The sequence below is a fragment of the Chrysochloris asiatica genome, unplaced genomic scaffold, assembly GCF_000296735.1.
Source record: "Chrysochloris asiatica unplaced genomic scaffold, ChrAsi1.0 scaffold00099, whole genome shotgun sequence".
Lineage (NCBI taxonomy): Eukaryota > Metazoa > Chordata > Mammalia > Afrosoricida > Chrysochloridae > Chrysochloris > Chrysochloris asiatica.
The window spans coordinates 10,778,252-10,798,183 of NW_006408617.1; the positions used below are offsets into that span (position 1 = coordinate 10,778,252).

At 39.3% G+C, this 19,932-nt stretch overlaps 1 protein-coding gene across 4 annotated transcripts in view; it reads right to left on the reverse strand.

The window, feature by feature from the left end:
* The window catches only part of ABCB11 (ATP-binding cassette, sub-family B (MDR/TAP), member 11), a 109,481-nt gene extending 91,039 nt beyond the window's left edge, over window positions 1-18,442 (reverse strand). For all 4 annotated transcript variants that reach the window (XM_006867017.1, XM_006867015.1, XM_006867016.1 and 1 more), the window contains exons 1-4: window positions 18,367-18,442; window positions 16,569-16,590; window positions 11,027-11,078; window positions 9,561-9,799 (exon numbers count right to left, since the gene is read on the reverse strand). In XM_006867017.1, the coding sequence (XP_006867079.1) occupies window positions 9,561-9,799; window positions 11,027-11,078; window positions 16,569-16,590; window positions 18,367-18,442 (389 nt within the window). The remainder of the gene's footprint in view (window positions 1-9,560; window positions 9,800-11,026; window positions 11,079-16,568; window positions 16,591-18,366) is intronic.
* Between the last annotated feature and the right edge of the window lie 1,490 nt (window positions 18,443-19,932).

Consider the following 19,932-nt stretch of genomic DNA (forward strand, 5'->3'; position numbering starts at 1 on the left):
GTACTCTGCCGCCTACTCTCAGACTCGTAGTGATGAATCCATGTCTTGTCACCAGTAATGATTTTTTTAAAGAAACTTTGAGCTTCCTTCAAGTATCAGTTCAAATTTTGTTTGCAGATGTCCAAACACTTCTGTGTATGCTCTTCCATGAGTTGTTTCAGTACCCATCTCACATAAACTTTTTGAACTCAAGTCTGTCATGGATTATTTCATAGGCAGAACCATGGCTGATTTGCAAATGATTTACCACATAATCTACTGTCACTCATCTACTTGACAGAACCATTTCATGTGCACACTCAATGTTGTCATCAGCTGTGGACCTGGACAGACATTTAAATACAATCAGAGTGTGGATAATTTTTGACTCAGCCTCATATATGCTTTAAATATTTCAGCATCAGACATTGTTATAATAGAACAATAGACAGTGCAATAATACTTTGCTTCCAACATTAAACATAATTAAACTCAAGGGTAGAAAAAAGGTCTATTTCATTTGCCCATACACTTACTTAACATGTTCTTCCTTCCTGATGCTCCAAGGTGGTGGTAGTTATGTGCTGTGGAGTCAGTTCCAACCCATAGTGACCCGGTATAGGGTTTCTGAGGCTGTAAATCTTTACAGGAGCAGAAAGCCTCCACTTTCTCCCGCGGAACAGCTGGTAGTTTCGAACTGCTGTCCTTGAGGTTAGCAGCCCAATTAGTAACCACTATGCTACCAAATGCTCCAAGAGTCCTTCTTTGATTTTTTTTCCTTTCTGTTTAGATACCTTCCTTTAGCCAGTCTTTGAGGGAAAGTTAGTCTGTGACAATTTATTTTTATTTCCTTCACCTAAGAGTGCCTTGATTCCCCTTCCATGGGGGTGTGGTGAATGCCCTGACTCCCCAGTAAGCCTTTTTTTAGTCCATGCCAGCAGGGAGGGGAGGGACACCTTAGTACATATCCGGGTAGAAATTCAGGACCCACACATGTTCTCCAGTGATATCGTATGGTGAATGAAGAAGGAGGATTCATCACTCAATCTTACCCACAGTATGAATGAGAATGGGGTCACAATTATTTCTGTGATGTTTGACTGGAAGAGCAACTCTTGTCTAAGAGTTTTCTTTCTTGCTAAACTGTCCCTTTATTTAGACAGAGAAAACTTTTGTTAGGACTTTTTTTTTTTTTGTCAGCACCTGTTGGTTTAGGGTATGTAAGTCTAGGTTATGTATGTTGGTTGAGGGTATATGTAAGAGTTGTAAAGGAAACCCAGAGAACTCACAAACATGTTATTCCTTGGATCCTGCCTTCTTTTCTCCACTTTTTAGATTCTCTGTTTTTGATTTTATCTTTTAGATTATCACAGAGAAAAGTTAACTTATTTTTATTTTGCTGTACAGTTATATAAATTTGAACATACACATAACCCCAGGCAGCCGCTACTCTGTTCTTCATCATTATTGTGTTCTGTTTTTGATAGTATCATATAAGTGGAATCGTGTAGAATATAACCTTTCCAAGACTGGTTCCATAGGTCATTTCAGTAATTTTATTATGTTTTATTTTACATTTGCTAAATTTTCTAGGAGCACCGATAGTGCAGTGGTTAAAGCACCCAGATAGTAACAAAAAAATCAGCAGTTCAAACCCACCAGCAACTCCAGGGAAAAAGATGCTTCCATAAATATTTACATCCCTGGAAGCTTTATGGGACAGCTCTAGTCTACAGAGTCTCTATGAGTCAGAATCAATTCCACGGCAGTTGGTATTGTTTTAGGTAACCTGTAGTTCATTTCATTGTGACTCCAGCTCTGCCAATTAATTCATACTTCCTTTTCTTATAGCAAGGTTGTCAGCCTGCCAGAAAAGTTTCAAACACTGTAGTTACCTCTCTCATTGAATGCAATCATGTTAACCCAGAGACCTGGAGCATGTGTAGCATAGGGGGTTGCCCACAGTACAATTTACTTGTAATATTAATGTAATCTCTAGATGGAGCTAGGTTAATTTTCTCCTAGGAATAATGAAGTTGAAACTGTCGTTGTGTTAGGGGTTTGCACAAGATCTAGATAAATTTGGTCTATGGTAGCAAACTAGCAGTTGCTCTGAGTTGACCTAAGCGCTGTGTGCCCCAAAGCTCCAAGCTGCTACACATGAGGAGACATTCATTCAACTACTACAGATCCATGCAAAGAATGAATTTTTTTATCTCTTTTTTAAATTCATGTTGTTGTTGTTGCTAAGTGTCATCAAGTGGGTTCCAACTCATAGAGACCCTTTATAGGGTTTTCAAGGACTGGCTTGTGGGTTCGAACATCCAGCCTTGCAGTTAGTAGTCCAGTCCTTATCCTACAGGACCATACCAGGACTCTTTTGAACTCATGATGACCTTTTATATAATAACATAATAAGCATCACCTGATCTTGTATATCTTCTATATTGTTAGCTTGTTTGAGTCCATGTTGCATCTCTTGTGGCAATCCATCTAAATGAGGGTTTTCCACATTTTCAACTTTACCAAACAAAATGTCCTTTTCTGACAGTTTATCTATCTTGATGATATGTCCAAAATGAAAGAGTTAAAATCACTCCATTCTCACATCTAAGGAACACGTTGGCTGAATTTTTCATAAGACATGTTTGTACATTCTTATGGCAATCCATGATTCCATGAGTGTTGGTAGTGGATTCAAGCAAAATGAAGTCTTTGATAGCTTCAATCTTTTCTCCATTTATCATGATGTCAATTATAGGTCCAGTGGTGAGGATTATTGTTTTCTTTACACTGAAACATACCAAAGGCTATGGTCTTCGCATTCATTAGTAAGTATTTTAAGTCCTCTTTACTTTCAGCAAGCAAGGTTGTACTATCTGCATATTGCAGATTGTTAATGAGTCTTCCTCAAATCCTGATGCCACTTTCTTCATATAAACCAGCTTCTCAGATTATTTGCTGATTGTACAGACTAAATAAATATTGTGAAAGAATGCAATCCTAGGGCACACCTTTCCTTATTTTAAAACATTCAATGTCACCTTGTTCTGTTCAAATGACAACCTCTTGATCTATGTACAGGTTCCTCAGGAGTACAATTTAGTGTCCTGGAATTTCTGTTCTTACAATGTTGTCCAAAGTTTTTCATGATCCACACAGTCAAAAACTTTTTCATAGTCAATAAAGTACAGATAAAAATCTTTCCGGTGTTCCCTGGTTTCAGCCACAATCTATCTGATGTCAACAATGATATCTCTCATTCCACATCCTCGTCTGAGTCTGGCTTGAATCTCTGGCAGTTTCCTGTCAATGTATTGTTGTAGCCATTTTAAGATTATCTTTAGCATTTGAATATATCTTTAGGGAGGGGTTAGAAAGATAGAAATTTACATTAAGAAGTGTATAAACCTGTTGTTTGTTAAGTGTCATTGAGTCGGTTCTAACTTATAACAACCCTGTATAGGGTTTCTGAGGAGTGGCTGGTGAGTTTGAATTGCCGATCTTGTGGTTCAAACCGATCTTATCCTACAGCGCTATGCCATGACTGTGCATAGGCCTAGATGGAGGGTATTTCAAGAAACAATAACTTCACATCTCATATTTTTTACTTAATAAAGGTTCTTATGCTTTTGTGGCAGTATACTTCTATTTCTTTCTTGTCCCTGGTAAGGAAAATTATGATGGCTTTTAGGGTCTACCAGAATAATCGAGGATAATCTTCCGCATCTGAAGATTCCTATCTTTAATCACATCTGTAAAGAATCTTTTTTCACACAAGGTAGTATTGACAAGTTACAGGGAGTAGAACCTGGAGATTTTTTTTCTTTTCTTTTTGGAGGAGGAGGGCCACCTTTTAGCTTACCAGGGCTATCATCAAAAAGATGCATAAGAACAAGCATTGGACAGAGTGTGGAGCAACTGGAACCTTCATATACTGCTGGTGGGAATGCAAAATGGTGCAGCCACTTTGGAAAATCATCTGGAAGTTTCTCAAATGATTAAACAGAGTTATCATAAGATCTAGCAATATATACACATATGGAGTGGGCGTCAAAAAGTTCATGGAAAACTCCATTCTGTTTCAATTCCATTTTTCTATGAAATTTTGGAAACTCCTTTGTGTATGTGTATCCAAGAAAAATTAAAATGTATAAGTATATGCATTCAAAAACTTGTACCAAAATGTTTATAGCAGCAATATTTATAATAGAAAAAATGTGTATACAATCTAAATGTCCATTAACGCATGAATGGATAAACAAGATGTGGTTTATCCATACAATCGAATACTATTTAGCAATAAAAAGAAGTACAGATTCATGGTCCAAATTGGATGAACCTTGAAAATATACTAAGTGAAAGAAGTCAGTTACCATTGTATGATTCCATTTATATGAAATGTCTAGAATTGGCAAATCTATGTGGCCAGAAAGTATATTTATGACTGCCTAGGGTTGGTGAGGGACAGGCAACTGGGGAATGAATGATGGCTAAGGGATGTGGGGCCTACTTATTTTTATTTTTTGTTTTTAGGTATATATATATAGCACAATATACACCAATTCAACAGTTTCTACATGTACAATTTAGTGACATTGATTGTTATTGTTGTTGTTAAGTGCTATTGAGTCAGTTCCAACTCACAGCAACCCTGTATATGATTTCCAAGGAGCAGCTGGTAAGCTTGAACCACCAACCTTGGGGTTCAAACCAACTTTTCAACCCAGCGCATTAACCCACAGTGCCACGCCAGGACTCTCGTGACACTTACAGCATACCTCGAATTTGTAAAACCATCCTCACTCTTTTTCTGAGCTGTTCTTTCCCCATTAACAAAAAAACTCACTGCTTCTAAATTTCCTATCTGATCTTCCCAGTTAGTTATCAGTTTGATCTTAGCTAGATCTTGAAAGGGCACAATGCTAAAGGCTAAAATCTTATTTGGTTTTTAGAAGACTAGCGCAAGTAAATGTTTTCAAGGGGTTCACAAGATTTCTTTTGGTGGCAATAAAAATACTATAAAATTGATTGTGGTGCAAAATGACCAACTCTGAATATACTAAGATCCTTTAAATGGGTGAATTGTGTGTTATGTAAATTATATCTTTTAAAAAGTTGTTTGAAACATGTATGCTTTGAAAGAAGAAGTTCTTGTGGCACAACGGTTAAGTGCTCAACTGCTAACTGAAAACAGGTCTAGATGAAACAGCTCTACTCTGTCATGTCAGGTCAAGATGTGTCAAAACTTGACTCCAAACAACAAGATAGGTTTAAAGGTGATTCAGCCGAGTGTGGAAATTATTGAATAATGTCATTAATATCACATGGATTCTTATAGCATAAAAGCTAAATGAGTATGTCATTTGGAAGTACAACAACTAGCTTTAATGTCAATTGCCACAATATCTCAAAATCAAAATATTAAAAGATGTGCCCATGGTTCTCAAGCCTGAGTAAATGAATGAGCTTGTTCTTTCCCTGAAGCATTGTGAGGAAGATTACAAAGTTTGCACTTTTATAATGCGTCAACTCTATTTACACTATGGACTCACTGATTACAAGGTAGCCTGTCAGACTTATCACAAGGAGAACAGTACACAGGTAATATGTCTGTCTGAGTCTGGCTATTTCTTCATAGCTGCCTTATTTGCTCAGAGCACCATATTACTTCTTCTATGAAAACTCAATTACTGACTGACTCAAGTCATTGTTTTCGTTGTTGTGTGTCATCCAGATGATTTCTACTCATAGCAAACTTATGACAGAGTAGATTGTCCCATAGGACTTCCTAGGCTGTAATGTTTACAGAATGAGATACCAAGGTCTTTTCTTCCACTGAACAGTTGGTGGGTTTCAAACACTGATCATTCTTTTCAGTTTGGAGCTGAGCAGTTAACTGATGCATCACCAGGGCTCCTTCCCAAGTCAAATAGCTTATGAAATTCCTATTATACAAAGGAATGTGCATTAAGTATATCATTAGCCACAGCCGCAGAAACTACGGGGCAAAAAGAATTAGCAAAAAAAAGATGGAGAAGAAAGGAATTCATGGGTATCATGAAACATGGTGAGAACTAAAGTTAATTCATGGGTCACCTCATACTTTATTCACTGGTTTTACTTTTCTAGAGAACACAGCCTAAAGCAGGAGATGACCAGAGACTGGCAAGTCCCAAGTCATGGGTCAGGTGTAAGGCTTGAGACTTGTCCTGACTCATGTAGCTAAGAAGGACATTGAACACAAGATCCGTAGATCAGACAGGAGGTTGCTGGTTCATGGACTATGGAGGCTGATGAATCCCAAGATCAGAAATGTCCATATGGTTGATCATTGGCTCAAGTCCCAAGAAACAGATGGTAGATGATAGTGTACCACATGTGGGATCCAGAGTGAGAAAAAGCCAGCAAGTTTTACCAGAATGCCCATATTGGATGCATGTCACATCCCAAGGGAATTCCCTTTACAATTTATTGGCTGAGCACATCAGATTATATCTTGGAGATGATCACATCATACAAAAAAGAGGATAAATAATTATTACATGAAGTCCTGGTATGGTGCTATAGGATAAGTACTGGACTGTTCACTGCAAGGTTGGTGGTTCAAATCCGCAACTGCTCCTTGAAAACTCTATACAGGGTCACTATGAGTTGAAACCAACTCCACAGCACTTAATAACAATAATACTACATGTCTGCCAAATTATATAATTTCGTAACTTCCAGAACAGTGAGAATGATGGCCTAGCCAAGTTGTTGACATATAGCCTTATCCATCACAATCCACCCCTTGTCAACTATATGCCTGCACACATCTTCTTAAATGATACATATTTCCAAATAAAGACAATTATAAGTCATATTTGCACCTAATATGATACAACTAACATATACACAACTAAAAACACACTAGCCCCATTTATGTCTTACATTTTTATAATTTTGTTAAATGCCATCAAGTCAGATCTGACTCATAGTGATTCTGTATAGGTTGATGTGAACAACCAACCTTGTGGTTAACTGTCCAATACTTACCGTACAGCACCACACAAGTAACTAATGGAATAAGGAAGGGGATGGGACACAAAAACAAAGATATTTGCTACACATATTAGGGGACTTCAAAAAGTTTATAGAAAAATCTCACTATCTTTCAGTTCCATTTTTTCACAAACTTTGTGAATCCCCCTCATATAGATAGATATGCTGTTGTTGTTATGTGCCATGGAGTCAGTTCCGACTCATAGAGACCTGTACAGGGTTTCCGAGGCTGTAAATCATTACGGGAGCAGAAACCCTCATCTTTCTCCCATAAAACAGCTGATAGTATCAAACTGCTGACCATGAGATTAGCAGCCCGATCCATAACCACATATACAAGCATAAAAAGTTTGTGCAAAAATTCCGCTACCATTTAATACCATGTTATACATACACACATATACATACAAGTATAATGAAATAAGGAAGAAGTACTAAAAAATAATTACAGTCCTAGTTTATGCAACTGGTCATGTGATTGTAACTAGTACTTAGAGCTACCTTCTTCTACCACCCATTCCGTATTTCTTTTTCCCTCAGCAAGTACCTTAGCTAGTCATGGATCTTTGCCTGGTGGGGTGACCCAAAACTTCATTTCTGAAGTGTCTGAGACATTAGTAATCATGTTGGAATTGAGTTACTGTCATTTTCCATTGATTTTAATCACAAGACATGGTAGCACTAGCAGATGTTCTAAGGAATCTTCTATAATCTAGATATACTCTTCTTTATCTCCATTATATAATATCGGTCCAGTTTCCTCTTGATAATCAGGATCAATCACACCGGCCAGTACAGTAGCTCCTTTCTTTGCCTGTTGATCAAGAGGCATGAAAACCCACAATGGTAGAGTGCCATGAAATCAGTGTTGTATCTCCTGAGGAGAGCATTTCTTCCTTTGGAACTAAGACCTCTAGATCCACAGAGCATAGAGCCATAGAGACAGAAAGCAAAAATTTTGCAAGTGGGTCACTAGAAATAATAGTGAGAGTTGTCACTCTTATTTCCACCCTTGATGCTTGGGCACAAGAATCTAAGCCATGAGGGGGTAGAAGGCACCATATGTTAGACATAATGCAACTTCCGGGAGAACACTGTCCCAACTTTGCAAGGTATTACCACCTAACTGATACCATAATTGTGTCTTTAGAAGGCTATTGCATCAAGTCAACTTCAGGATGATGGGGAAATGGTAAGGCCAGTGAATTCCATGAGTATGGGTGTAATGCCACCCATCATTCACTGTGAAGTGATCCAAAGTGATGCTCTGTGGAATACTATGATGGAAGATAAGGCATTCTGTAAGTTCACAGATAGTAGTTTTGGTAGAAGCACTGTGTGCAAAGAAGACAAATCTGTATCCAAAATAAGCATCTATTTCAGTAAAAATAAAGCACTCTTCTTCCATTATGGAAGTGGTCCTCCAAGGAAATGGTTCACATGGTTGTTGAGGCTGACAAATCCTAAGTCTATGATCAGGCATCAGACTGCAGGCTTCTTTTGACTCATGTAGCTTCAGGGCCTGAAGAATCTGAGATCAACTGGTCTGATGGCAGACCACTGACTCAGAAACTGGGAAGGCTGATGAATCTAAGATCAACAGGCCATACAAAAGGTTGCTGACTCCAGTCCCAAAAAATCAGAGGTCAGATGATGAGCTGGAGGCAGGATCCAAAGCAAGAAAAAGTCATCAAGCTTTACCCGAGTATCTGTATATATTGGATGCAGGCTACACCCCCAAAGAAACTCCCTTATAATGGGATGACTCATCACATCAGATCATCTCGTGGAGATGAATGCATTATATCACAAAATGGAGGATAACAGTATCATTATAGAATTGCTAAACTGTATCATTACATAATTGTCAAACACTGAGAATCTTGGCTAGCCACATTTATGCATGATCTTGACTATCATACTTCAATGTTGTTCTTGTGTGCTTTTGAGTTAGTTCTGATTCAAGTGACCCTATATAGGCATTCCAAGAGTGGCTGGTTTGAACTTCCGACCTTGTGGTTATCAGACCAATGTTTATTCACTCCAGCACTCTTATATCACCCTAGTAGTGGTAGTGTCATGCTCAAGTCTCTATTCCAAAAAGTGATTAAATTCAAGTGATGTATTAAATTGGTAATTTGCAATTCTGTTATTAAGACTAGAAAACCCACTAGAATGGGAAGAATCTTAGGGAAGAATAATTTGCAGATGTATGGGTAAATTTGGAGTCCTGGTGTGGCACTGTAGGATAAAGCACTGGATTGCAAGGTCAATTTGAGCAGCAAAGTTGGTGGTTCAAACCCACCAGCTGTTCCTTGGAAACCCTATACAGGATCTCTATGAGTCAGAACTTCCTCAATAGCACTTAACAACAACAACAACATGAATTGGAACTGACTCAACAACACTTAACAACAACAGAAATGGGTAAATTTATGTTTCTGTTTGTTCTGTGTTAGTTATTTCAGCTCAACCAATAAAGACATTTTCAATGACATATTAAGATATGAGCAAAAAAGTGAAAAATAGCTACTTACCCACAACGTGTTCCATTTGTCACATTCTGGTTGAGAGAGCTGTTAGTCCATACTATGGTGTTGTTTATACATTCTTTTCCAGGAATACTGAGCTCCTGCAATTCGTTGTCAAAGTCAATAAAAACATCTGTCATTGTGCCAAAAATGAGTATCATGACTGGCTGGGCCACTCCATGGAGAAATGCACATAAGCTTCCCACAAACATCAGCCAAATGTCAGTTGATGAAGAAAATCGAAACTTGAAAAACAAGGGTTCAAAGGTCATCTCTGGGTAAAAAGCAGGAAAGGTAGGACTGTTTCATTTTAGTTACTAGAGTTTTTAAGTAGTTTCCAACATCAAATTTTATGGGAATCATCTTGATTAAATAGTAGAGTTCAGCCTAATGTGATTGAAGTTTACTTTAAATCAATTATCTAAAACACTAAACTCCTAAACTATGAAAACCAGTGACCGTTAGAATCTATTTCACTTCATGGTGACCACATGTGTGTCAGAATAGGACTGTGTTTCCTATGTTTTTTTCAGTGACTGATTTTTTGGAAGTAGGCTGCCACACCTTTCTTCTGAGGCCTCTCTGGGTCTACTCAAACTCCAAACCTTTCAGTGAGCAGCTAAGTGCATTAACCAATTGTACCACCCAGGGACTCCCTTCCATTACTAGTTTGTGCTAGTTCTTTTCTAGTCTCTGAGATTATTCTCTTTACCTCATGTACTAAATTTAGTTCTTAGCTATTCATTTACAACTTGTTGTTGTTGTTGTTAGGTGCCCTCGAGTCAGTTCCAGCTCATAGTGACCCTATGCACAGCAGAACACAACACTGTCTTGTCCTGCACCAGCCTCACAATTGTTGGTACAATTTGAGCCCATTGCTGCTGCCCATGTGTCAGTTCATCTCATTGGGGTCTTCCTCTTTTTCTCCATCTCTCCACTTTACCATGCATGATATCTTTCTTCAGGGACTGGTCCCTCCTGATAACTTGTCCAAAGCATTTACAACTTAGTGGGGAAATAATCACTGTCACAATGCTACTGCCAAATGGATATGTGGATATGTCAACAATAAATCGGATTCACAGAACTGAATGTCTCTGTGCCAGAATAACTTCACCCTCTTTGTGAAGCTAAATTTTGGGAAAGTATCTATATTGTAGAATTTTGAAAACCTTTTCAGAAGAATCAACACACTGTCAGGATTACTGTTACAATTTTACTCATTAAAATGATTAATTAGTGATTGTTTTCCAAGACAGTTTTCTGATCTACCATGTAGGATTTGTATGAATAATCAGCAATGTAGTTGTAATCATTATTCAGCAAGCTATCACATAAGCAAAGATTATGGCTGAAAAAGATATGACAAGTCACTATGAGTAAAGATTTAACACTTCCTTCATGGTCTGAACAAATCACAGTCATCATAAATCAGCACTTTATAGCTAGCATACCCAGGACAGTTTTATTACCAATTGAAAGAAGCCAACTTGAATTCTGTCACCTTTCTTCTCATCTTGTAACCTGAAGAGAAAAACAAGATATGATGATAGTCCTTTCTAAAATAATAAATTCTCACTAGGTGGCAATTTTATAGGTCAATCTTTAGAATGGATAAAGCTCCCACATGTTGAGAAATTCTGGTCAAGTCAGGTATCTTAAAAGCAAAATATTTTCTCTTCTAGATTGACCTGTCCAAGCAAGGCATACAACAAATTATGGATAACATTGCAAAGAATAGGGATTCCAGATACATTCACTTAATTGTGCTCATTCTGAGCCTGTACATAGAACAACAAAATCGTTTGAACAGAACAAAGAAATACAGTATGATTTAAAATCGGAAAAGGTGTGTGTCAGAGTTGTATCCTTTTATCATACTTATTCAATCTGCATGTTGAGCAAATAATCCAGGAAACTGGACTATATGAAGAAGAAGGCAGCATCCTGATTGGAAGAAGACTCATTAACCAATCTACCATATATAGATGATGCAACCTTGCTTTCTGAAAATGAAGAGCACTTGAAGCACTTAATGATGAAGATCAAAGAATGCAGTCTTCAGTATGGATTGCAAGAAAGAAATCAAATAAAACAAAAATTCTCATAACTAGACCATTAAGCAATATCATGATAAATGGAGAAAAGATTGAAGTTGTCAAGGGCTTCATTTTACTTGGACTCATAATCAATGTCCGTGGGAACAGCAGTCAAGAAATCCAACAACGTATTCTATTGGGAAAATCTGATGTAAAATTAGACCACTTTTGTTGTTGTTGTTAAGTGCCGTCGAGTCGGTTCCGACCCATAGCGACCCTGTACAGGGTTTCCGAGGGTGTAAATCTTTACAGGAGTAGAAAGCCTCATCTTTCTCCCGCGGAGCGGCTGGTAGTTTCGAACCGCTGACCTTAAGGTTCGCAGCCCGATTCGTAACCACTACGCTACCAGAGCTCCTTTAGGTGTTAAAATTCAGAGATGTAACTTTGAAGTCTAAGGTGCACTTGACTCAAGCCATAGTATTTTCAACTGTCTCATTTGAATGCAAAATCTGGGCAATGAAAAAGGAAAACCCAGGAAGAATTGATGGCTTTGGATTATTATGGTGTTGGCAAAGGTTACTGAATATACATTATGGACTGCCAAAGAATGAACAAATCTGTCTTGAAAGAAGTACAGTCAAAATGTTCCTTACAAGTGAGGATGGTAAGATTTAGTCTCACATGCTTTGGATATGTTATCAAGAGGTATCCGACTCCACGGCACATAACAACAACAACAATCAGTGCCTGGAGAAGGACCTCATGCTCTGTAAAGCAATTGTTGTTGTTGTTATGGGCTGCTGTGTCAATTCCGACTAGTGAAGTTGAACCGCTGACCTTGTGGTTCAAACAGAACTTGCAGTCCAGCACATTAACCCATAGCGCCACACCAGGACTCTTGGTAAAGTAGTAGGTTGGCAAAGAAAGGAAGACCCTCAGTGAGACAGATGACATAGCAGTCGCAACAATGACCTCAAACATAACCATGATTTTGAGGATGTTGATGGTGTGAGACCAGGCAGTGTTTCACTCTGTTGTACATAGGGTTGCTGTGAATAGGAACCAACTCAATAGCACCTAACAAAAACAATTGGAGAAAGTCATGGTTCATTGGCAGAAATTTTTTTTTAATGTTTTATTGTGAATTATGTGATAGTTTACATAGGAGAACATTAGCTTTACATTCATCCTATCGTATATCGTTTCATCGCCATGGTTACAATCCCCTCCATGCATCATCAACCAACCAAAGGGTATACCCTGCAAGCCTGCATCCTGGTTGTCAGCACACAGCCCCTCTCCCTCTCTGGGTCTAGAGTCCCTGGCCGCTCTATCTCTCCACGTCATCTTCTCTGCCTCCATCTCCGGCATCACTGCTTCACTGGGTAGGGTCCCACTCTCCACTCTTCACCCTTGATGGTCCTAGGGACCTCTGCTTCATTGACAGAATTTTTGCCTTTCATGCAAGAGATCTGGGTTCAATTCCTAACCAATGTTCCTTTTGCACAGCCACCTCCCAACCTTCAGTGAAGACTTATGTGTTGATGTCAGGTGAGTAGATCTCAGCAGAGCTGACTAAGACTAAAACTATCAGCTTCTGAAAATCAGCCAGTGAAAGCCCTATAGATTACAATGGTCAGCCCCATAACTGATTATGAATGGCAAGTGATCAGATATTAATCTGATCCATTGTGCAGGAGTCCGGGCTGACCAGAGGGCAGCTAACAACAGAGATTGCCACGTACCTATAGCTCACGTTCAGGAAAGGTTTAGTGAGAGTTTTCTGAGAGAATGTGAAGAATGCTTTATACCCCCAGTACTAACAAATAATCATCTGACTTCAACCAAGATCTCCAATCTATTTGTTCTTAAATTTCCTTTAAATTGAAGTGGTTGGACTAACTGATTTTGAAGCTTCCTTTTCGCTCTTAAAATATTTTATAATTATACTAAACTGTTTTGATATGATGAAAATTTGAAAACTCTCATCCTCCCATAGAATCATGTTACTTCCATTATTTCTTATTCATTCCATTTCTCAGAAGGTTTCTGTTTAACCCCTTCTTGACCTGCTCAATTCCAGATGACTTCACGTGAGTCATCCCCTCTGTGGCCACACCCTGGACCTACCTCACCAGGAACTATCTGTGCATTTTATTTGCTCACTTCCTCCCTCCTTCACTTATTCATTTGCTTCTATTGAGTCCTGGTGTGGCCCTGTGGGTTAATGTGCCAGACTGTAAAGCCATTTGAACTCCAAGGTCAGCAGTTCAAGCTTACCAGCTGCTCCTTGTAAACACTATACAGGGTCAGAACCAATTCTACAGCACTTAACAACAGCAGTTGACACATGCAATCCCTTAAACACTTTATTACGTATAAACCCACCAAGATTTGTCTACCTCCCCTTCCATCCCAGGCTCCGCTGCCTAGCATTCAGGCCCATTAGACTCAATTCTTTTCTCCATATCCATCCACGAAAATGCCAACTCTGCATCCATTCACCTATTTCTACCCCCTTCCTTCTCTAGCTTTGTTGCTGAGACCACTGGAGAAAATCTCTCCGCTATGTCTGTCCAATGCTAATTGCCCCTTTGAACTCAAAGTAGAATCCTTACTAAAACATCCAGGGCCTCTTCAGTCTGACCCAGTTAACTCTCTGACCTCATCTTCAACTCCTCTGCTCCTTGTTCTCACTACTCCATCACCTGGCCTCTTTGTTGTTCTTTGTCTTTGTCAAATTTGTTCCTACCTCTAGGTTTTTGCACTTGCTATTTCCTCTCCTTGGATGTGTGGAGGCTCTGTGGGATAAGCGCTGGACTGAAAATCACAAAGTTGGTGGTTCGAGCTCACCAGCTGCACCGTGGGAGAAAAATGAGGCTTTTGGCTCTTACAAAGATTTGAAGCTTCGGCAGCCCTATACAAGGTCGCTATGAATCGGAACCAACCCAAAGGCACTTAAAAAAAAAAAAAGAACGCAATTCCCTCTCCCCAGAATGATCTTTCTTCAAATACCCGAGGGCCAGCTCCTTCCCTTCCTTCAGACACAAGTCATCTTCTCAGTGGAGTCCTCCCTGGCCAAAATCTCTAAAATGTCAACACCTACCATCACCATTTCATTTACATTTTCATGTTTACTTTTCCTTCTTGGAAGAAAGCCCTAAAGATCTACTTCTATAAGATTTCAGCCACTAAAAAACCTTTCAAGTATGTGAAATCTCCTTGAATAAGAATCAACTCAATAGGAGGCAATGAGTTTACCATACAATACATTTGCTGCTGAGTCAACCCTGACTCAGAGGAACCTTATAGGACATAGTAGAGCTGCTCTGGAGATTGTCTAAGGCTGTAAATCTTTATGGACGCAGACTGCCACATATTTTTCCATGGAATGCCTAATGGGCTCGAACCACCAAACTCCATTAGCAGCTGAATGCTTAACCACTGTACCACCAGAGCTCCTGGATTTGCCATATTTGTTTGTGGTGTTTATTATGTCTCCCTTACTGAAAAGGAGGCCTGGTGGCACTTTGAGTTAGGCACTGGGCTACTAACTGCAAGGTTGGTGGTTCATACCCACCAGCTGCTTGGTAAAAGAAAGATGAATCTGTCTGTCCCCATAAAGGTTGCTATGGGTTGGAATGGTATTGGGTTTACTTTATTTGGCTCTACTAAAATGTAAACTCCTGAAAGGCAAAGATTTTTGCCAGTTTTGTTCTCTTGTATATGCTCAGCACCTATAACAGTGTTTGACACCTAGAAGGCATTCAGTTGGGGTCTGGTGATGTAGGATAAGCACTGAAATACTAAACACGAGATTTGCAGTTTGAACTCTTCAGCCTCTACTCAGAAACCCTATACAAAGTTGCTATGAGTGAGAATCGACTCATGGAATTTAACAACAACAACAGCAGACATTCAAGTAGCATTTATGAACAGAATGAATGGATGGCAGCGGGATCTCCAGTCCTAGCTCAACACTCTTCGCAATACTTTGTTACTCCACAGATTGCACCCATTCCCTTAGCAGCTTTGTCCAACTTGCACAGTGATCCTCTTATTCTGTGACTGCATCTACCAGGAAATATTCATCTACTTTAAAAACAAAAGACATTCAACCTCCTGCTCATCCTCTAATTGTTATTCATCTGCATCCACACCCCATTTCAACTCTTTCCCTCCTAAACCCAAATTGACCCTACACCAACTAATCCAAAACTGTCCTCACCACACCTATCTCCTCCCTCTTCCATGAACTGTTTATATTTTAATTACCTTTAACTCCTCCCTTCCCACCTCTTCCATTTCCAGAATTCATTGCCTCATATCTGTCTTCTAAATTAGATCACATTGAATCTTACCTTCATGTCAAACTGTAATTAACTAACATTTGTTTGTTTTATATCAGAATTGCAAAAAAGAAAAATCTAAAAGTTAAATGTTGTGTTCCTACTATTTGCCTGTGGGAAGAATTTGAGATCTAGGGCCTCCTCTGTGCCCACGAGATCATACTTGTCCACTTTCCTTCTGTCTAATTGGTGGTCTTGTGCTGTGGAGTTAGTTTCAACTCACAGCGACCCTGCATAGGGTTTCCAAGGCTGCAAATCTTTACAGGAGCAGAAAGTATCATCATTCTCCCATGGAGCGGTTGGTAGATTCAAACTGCTGACTTTGCAGTTCGCAGCCCAACTTGTAACTCACTACACTACCTGGACTCCTTTAAGATGACAATTTTTTTGTGTGCCTAGATGTCCAGGGGAAATCCAAAGCTAATATAGAAGGGATAGGCCCAAGGATTTTTTCAATCAAATTATAGTCCTGTGTTAAAGAAGAAAAGAGTGAATTATATGGGTCTTTATTTTATGGAGTGTGAAATGTACATGAAAATATTGTCTTTGCTCTGTGTCTTTTTACAAGAAGATTATGCAGTTATTCTAGACAAGCTGCTGCGTTGTTGGAATACTTAGTCTCTTACCTTGATTTTTTATCGTTGTTATCTGTCAAAATAGAAGCAATGCAGAAGGCAGTTAATAATAACAAAATGCAACATGATAATTAATACTATTACTCTTCAAAAACAGTCCTACAAAATACATAATATTCATGGAACATTGCAAAATGATTATTTGCTTTTTCTCTTCTTTTGGTGCTTCTCTCTCGGTATCTCTGTGTATTCCAGAAGATACACTTTAAGATTCATGTCTGCTAGACTGCCAGTCTAAACTTGAGGGGTCAACTTTATTACTGGACTTTGCTCCAAAGCAAAGCCAAACTCACTGACATCATGTTGATTCCACTTTATAGGTTTCTGAGGCTGTAAATCTTCATGGGAGCAGAAAGCCTCATTTTTCTCCTGCGGAGCAGCTGGTGGGTTTGAACAACTGGCCTTGTGATTACTCGTTGCTGCTGTTGTTTAGTGCTGTCAAGTCGGTTCTGACTCATAGCTACCCTGTATAGGGTTTCTGAGGGTTGGTTGGTGGGTTTGGACTGCCAACCTTGAGGTTAGCAGTCCAATGCTTATCCTACGGCATCCCCAGGACTTTGTTCCAGGACATGAAATATTTGTACCATCTGATTACTAGATGGTGTCCAATAGTTCTTAGCTAAAGAAACCTGATTTTTTTAAATTATAAAATAACCAGATATTTATTGCCTTGTCCTTTAAAAGCATCAGTATTTATCAATTTAAAATATAGACCACAGATTAGTTAACAGGGCAAAATACCCCACTGACAATTCCATACCAGCAGAGGCTATACATTTAGTCACATAGGCTCATCCCCAGTGCAGGTTAGAGCAGAGGTAGAGGTAGGAGATGGAAGTCATGGGTAAAGGCAGCCCCTGGGAAAAGACCCATAAGGTGCCTGCATCATCCATCATCATGGGCAACCCTTCCTGGTTCCCTTGCCCTGGCATTGTCAGCTACAGTGTGAGGTAAGAATAAAGGGGCATTGTAGAGCAGATGGAGTACCTGGGTGGTACAAACGGTTAGCACACTTGGCTATTAACCAAAAGGTTGGTGGTTTGAGTTTATACAGAGGTGCCTCGGAAGAATAATCTGGTGATCTACTTCCCCAAAACAATCCACTAAAAACCCTAGGGAGCACAGTTCTACTCTGATACATGTAGGGTTTCCAGAATCACATTAAGAATGACTGACATTTTATAGTACAGATAGAGGTCAGTATCTTGAGCTTTGGAAATCAAACAAACTGGACTTCACTTTTAGTCATGTGACCTTGACCAAGTTTTGTTTTTTTTTTGTTGTTGTTGTTGTTGTTTTAACATATCTAAACCTCAGTTCCTTCATATGTAAAATATACAATCATAGGATTAGAAAATAATAAGAGTTTAGAATCATCTGTACTTTCTACATGCCAACTACTAATGTCATGGCCTCCCTTCCATGTTGACTCATTCTAGCCAGCAGAGCTTTTGTGCTCTTGGGAGACGCTGACTCATAAATGATGCCCCTGTTACTATTCTGATCAATAACCACAACCGATGACTAAAGCCTATATTACTAGCCAGTTCAGGAACAACCCTACTCCCCACAGGAGTGAAATGTATTTAGACTTAGACTCAGTTTTCACTCATCCACCTTACCTAGTACTTTCAGACATTGCATTACTTAGGTTCTAGGAACAGTGACACAGTTGTGTGTAAGAATCACACCCATATTGTTGCCTACAATTTGAAACTTTACTATCCCAGCCTACTTCTGTTTTCTCTTCTCTTTGTACAAGAGACAATTAGAGGAAAAGACCACTTACATGACCCATCTGACTCGAAGGCATAATTCTCGTCTCCAAGTTTCTTCACACTGCGGAGAATTACCGAGTCAGACATAGCAACCACCCTATAAAAGAAAAGAAGCACCGCATTTATTGACTCTTCAATCAAAGTATCCAAAGGTAACAATTTGATTCAAGAAATAACCTTCACCAATCAAGCTCAGACAAAAGAGGATTTTTAACTGATTAATTTGTCCATGAAAGAGCCTAGTTATCAGAAAATATAAATCCAAACCACTGATAGTAGTTTTTCTCTGGTTGCTTGATGGATTTTTTTTTTATTTTTTTTTTTGTTTCTGCTTCTCTGTGCTTTATTGTTCATTTATTTACTGGATGAATAGAGAAGAAACATGAAGTGCATAGTGACTAGCTATGTCATGTAGCTAAGAACTGGCACCCAACGGCAGCCTTCAGTGCTCCATAGTAAATATAAACTCATGGTCCAGGATATGGTAAATTCAGCTGAGACCAAGGGAATTAGGGAGAGACGTTTTCTAAATAGAGTAGTCTTATTCAGAGGAGTTCTGGTGTGGCACTGGGGGTTAATGTGCCACACTACAGAGCCGTTTGAACTGCAAGGTTGGTGGTTCAAGATCACCAGCTGCTCCTTGGAAACCCTATACAGGGTCGCTATGGGTCAGAACCGACTCGACGGCACTTCACAACAACAACAATTCTCAGTAGAAAAAAAAATAAGTCTGTAAAGAGTGGAGGACTGCAATTCTAGCACAGAGTTTATTAACTTCATTAACTTCTCCTTCAAACACAGGTACAATAGATAAAATATATAATTTTAAAAAGGGAAAGAAAGGAAACAAAAAGATATAAACAGACTGAAGTAAATAAAAGTTAACAGCTCCATAATCCAGAAAAGGAAGAATGCCCTGAGTCAGCTCCTGGTGTTTTGGGTGGGAAGCAGATAAAGAGTATAAGAGTTCAGCATCTAAGAACACCAGTGCTCTGCATCAAATAAGGGACTAGAGACCACCTTAGACTTAGGGCCTCTTACACCGAGAGTTCCGTGGAAAGGACTAATGTCTATCATTACCTGGGGTTCTTTTCATGGTGACCTGCAGGCTCAGGGAGGTTATATACAGAGAAGATCTAGAGAGTGAATATAGATATGCATCACTTAATATTCACCTTATATGCTGTGGATGTTGGGCAAATGCCAAATTAAAATCTGTGGGGCCCACTTCTAGTCATCCTTTTCACAGTAGCAGTCCCTGCAGCTGAAGCTACTAAAGCAACAACTGGAAAGCATAGCAAGTGTCCCCAGCCCTGCCCACTGTTCCTCCAGCTTGAGTAGCAGGAAAAACCTGGACCACAGCCACCAGCCTGTCCAGCGGACAAAGTTCACCAGCCCATATCTGAAGCCATGTCTTCTGTCTCACATGTCTATAGCCTGTCTATGGTTCATCAAGGCTACAGCCTTGGTTTGGGGGGTCTTAAACTATTAGAATGGTTACGAATCAGGCTGAGAACTGCAAGGTCAGCAGTCCGAAACTACCAGCTGCTCTGCGGGGGAAAGATGAGGCTTTCTGC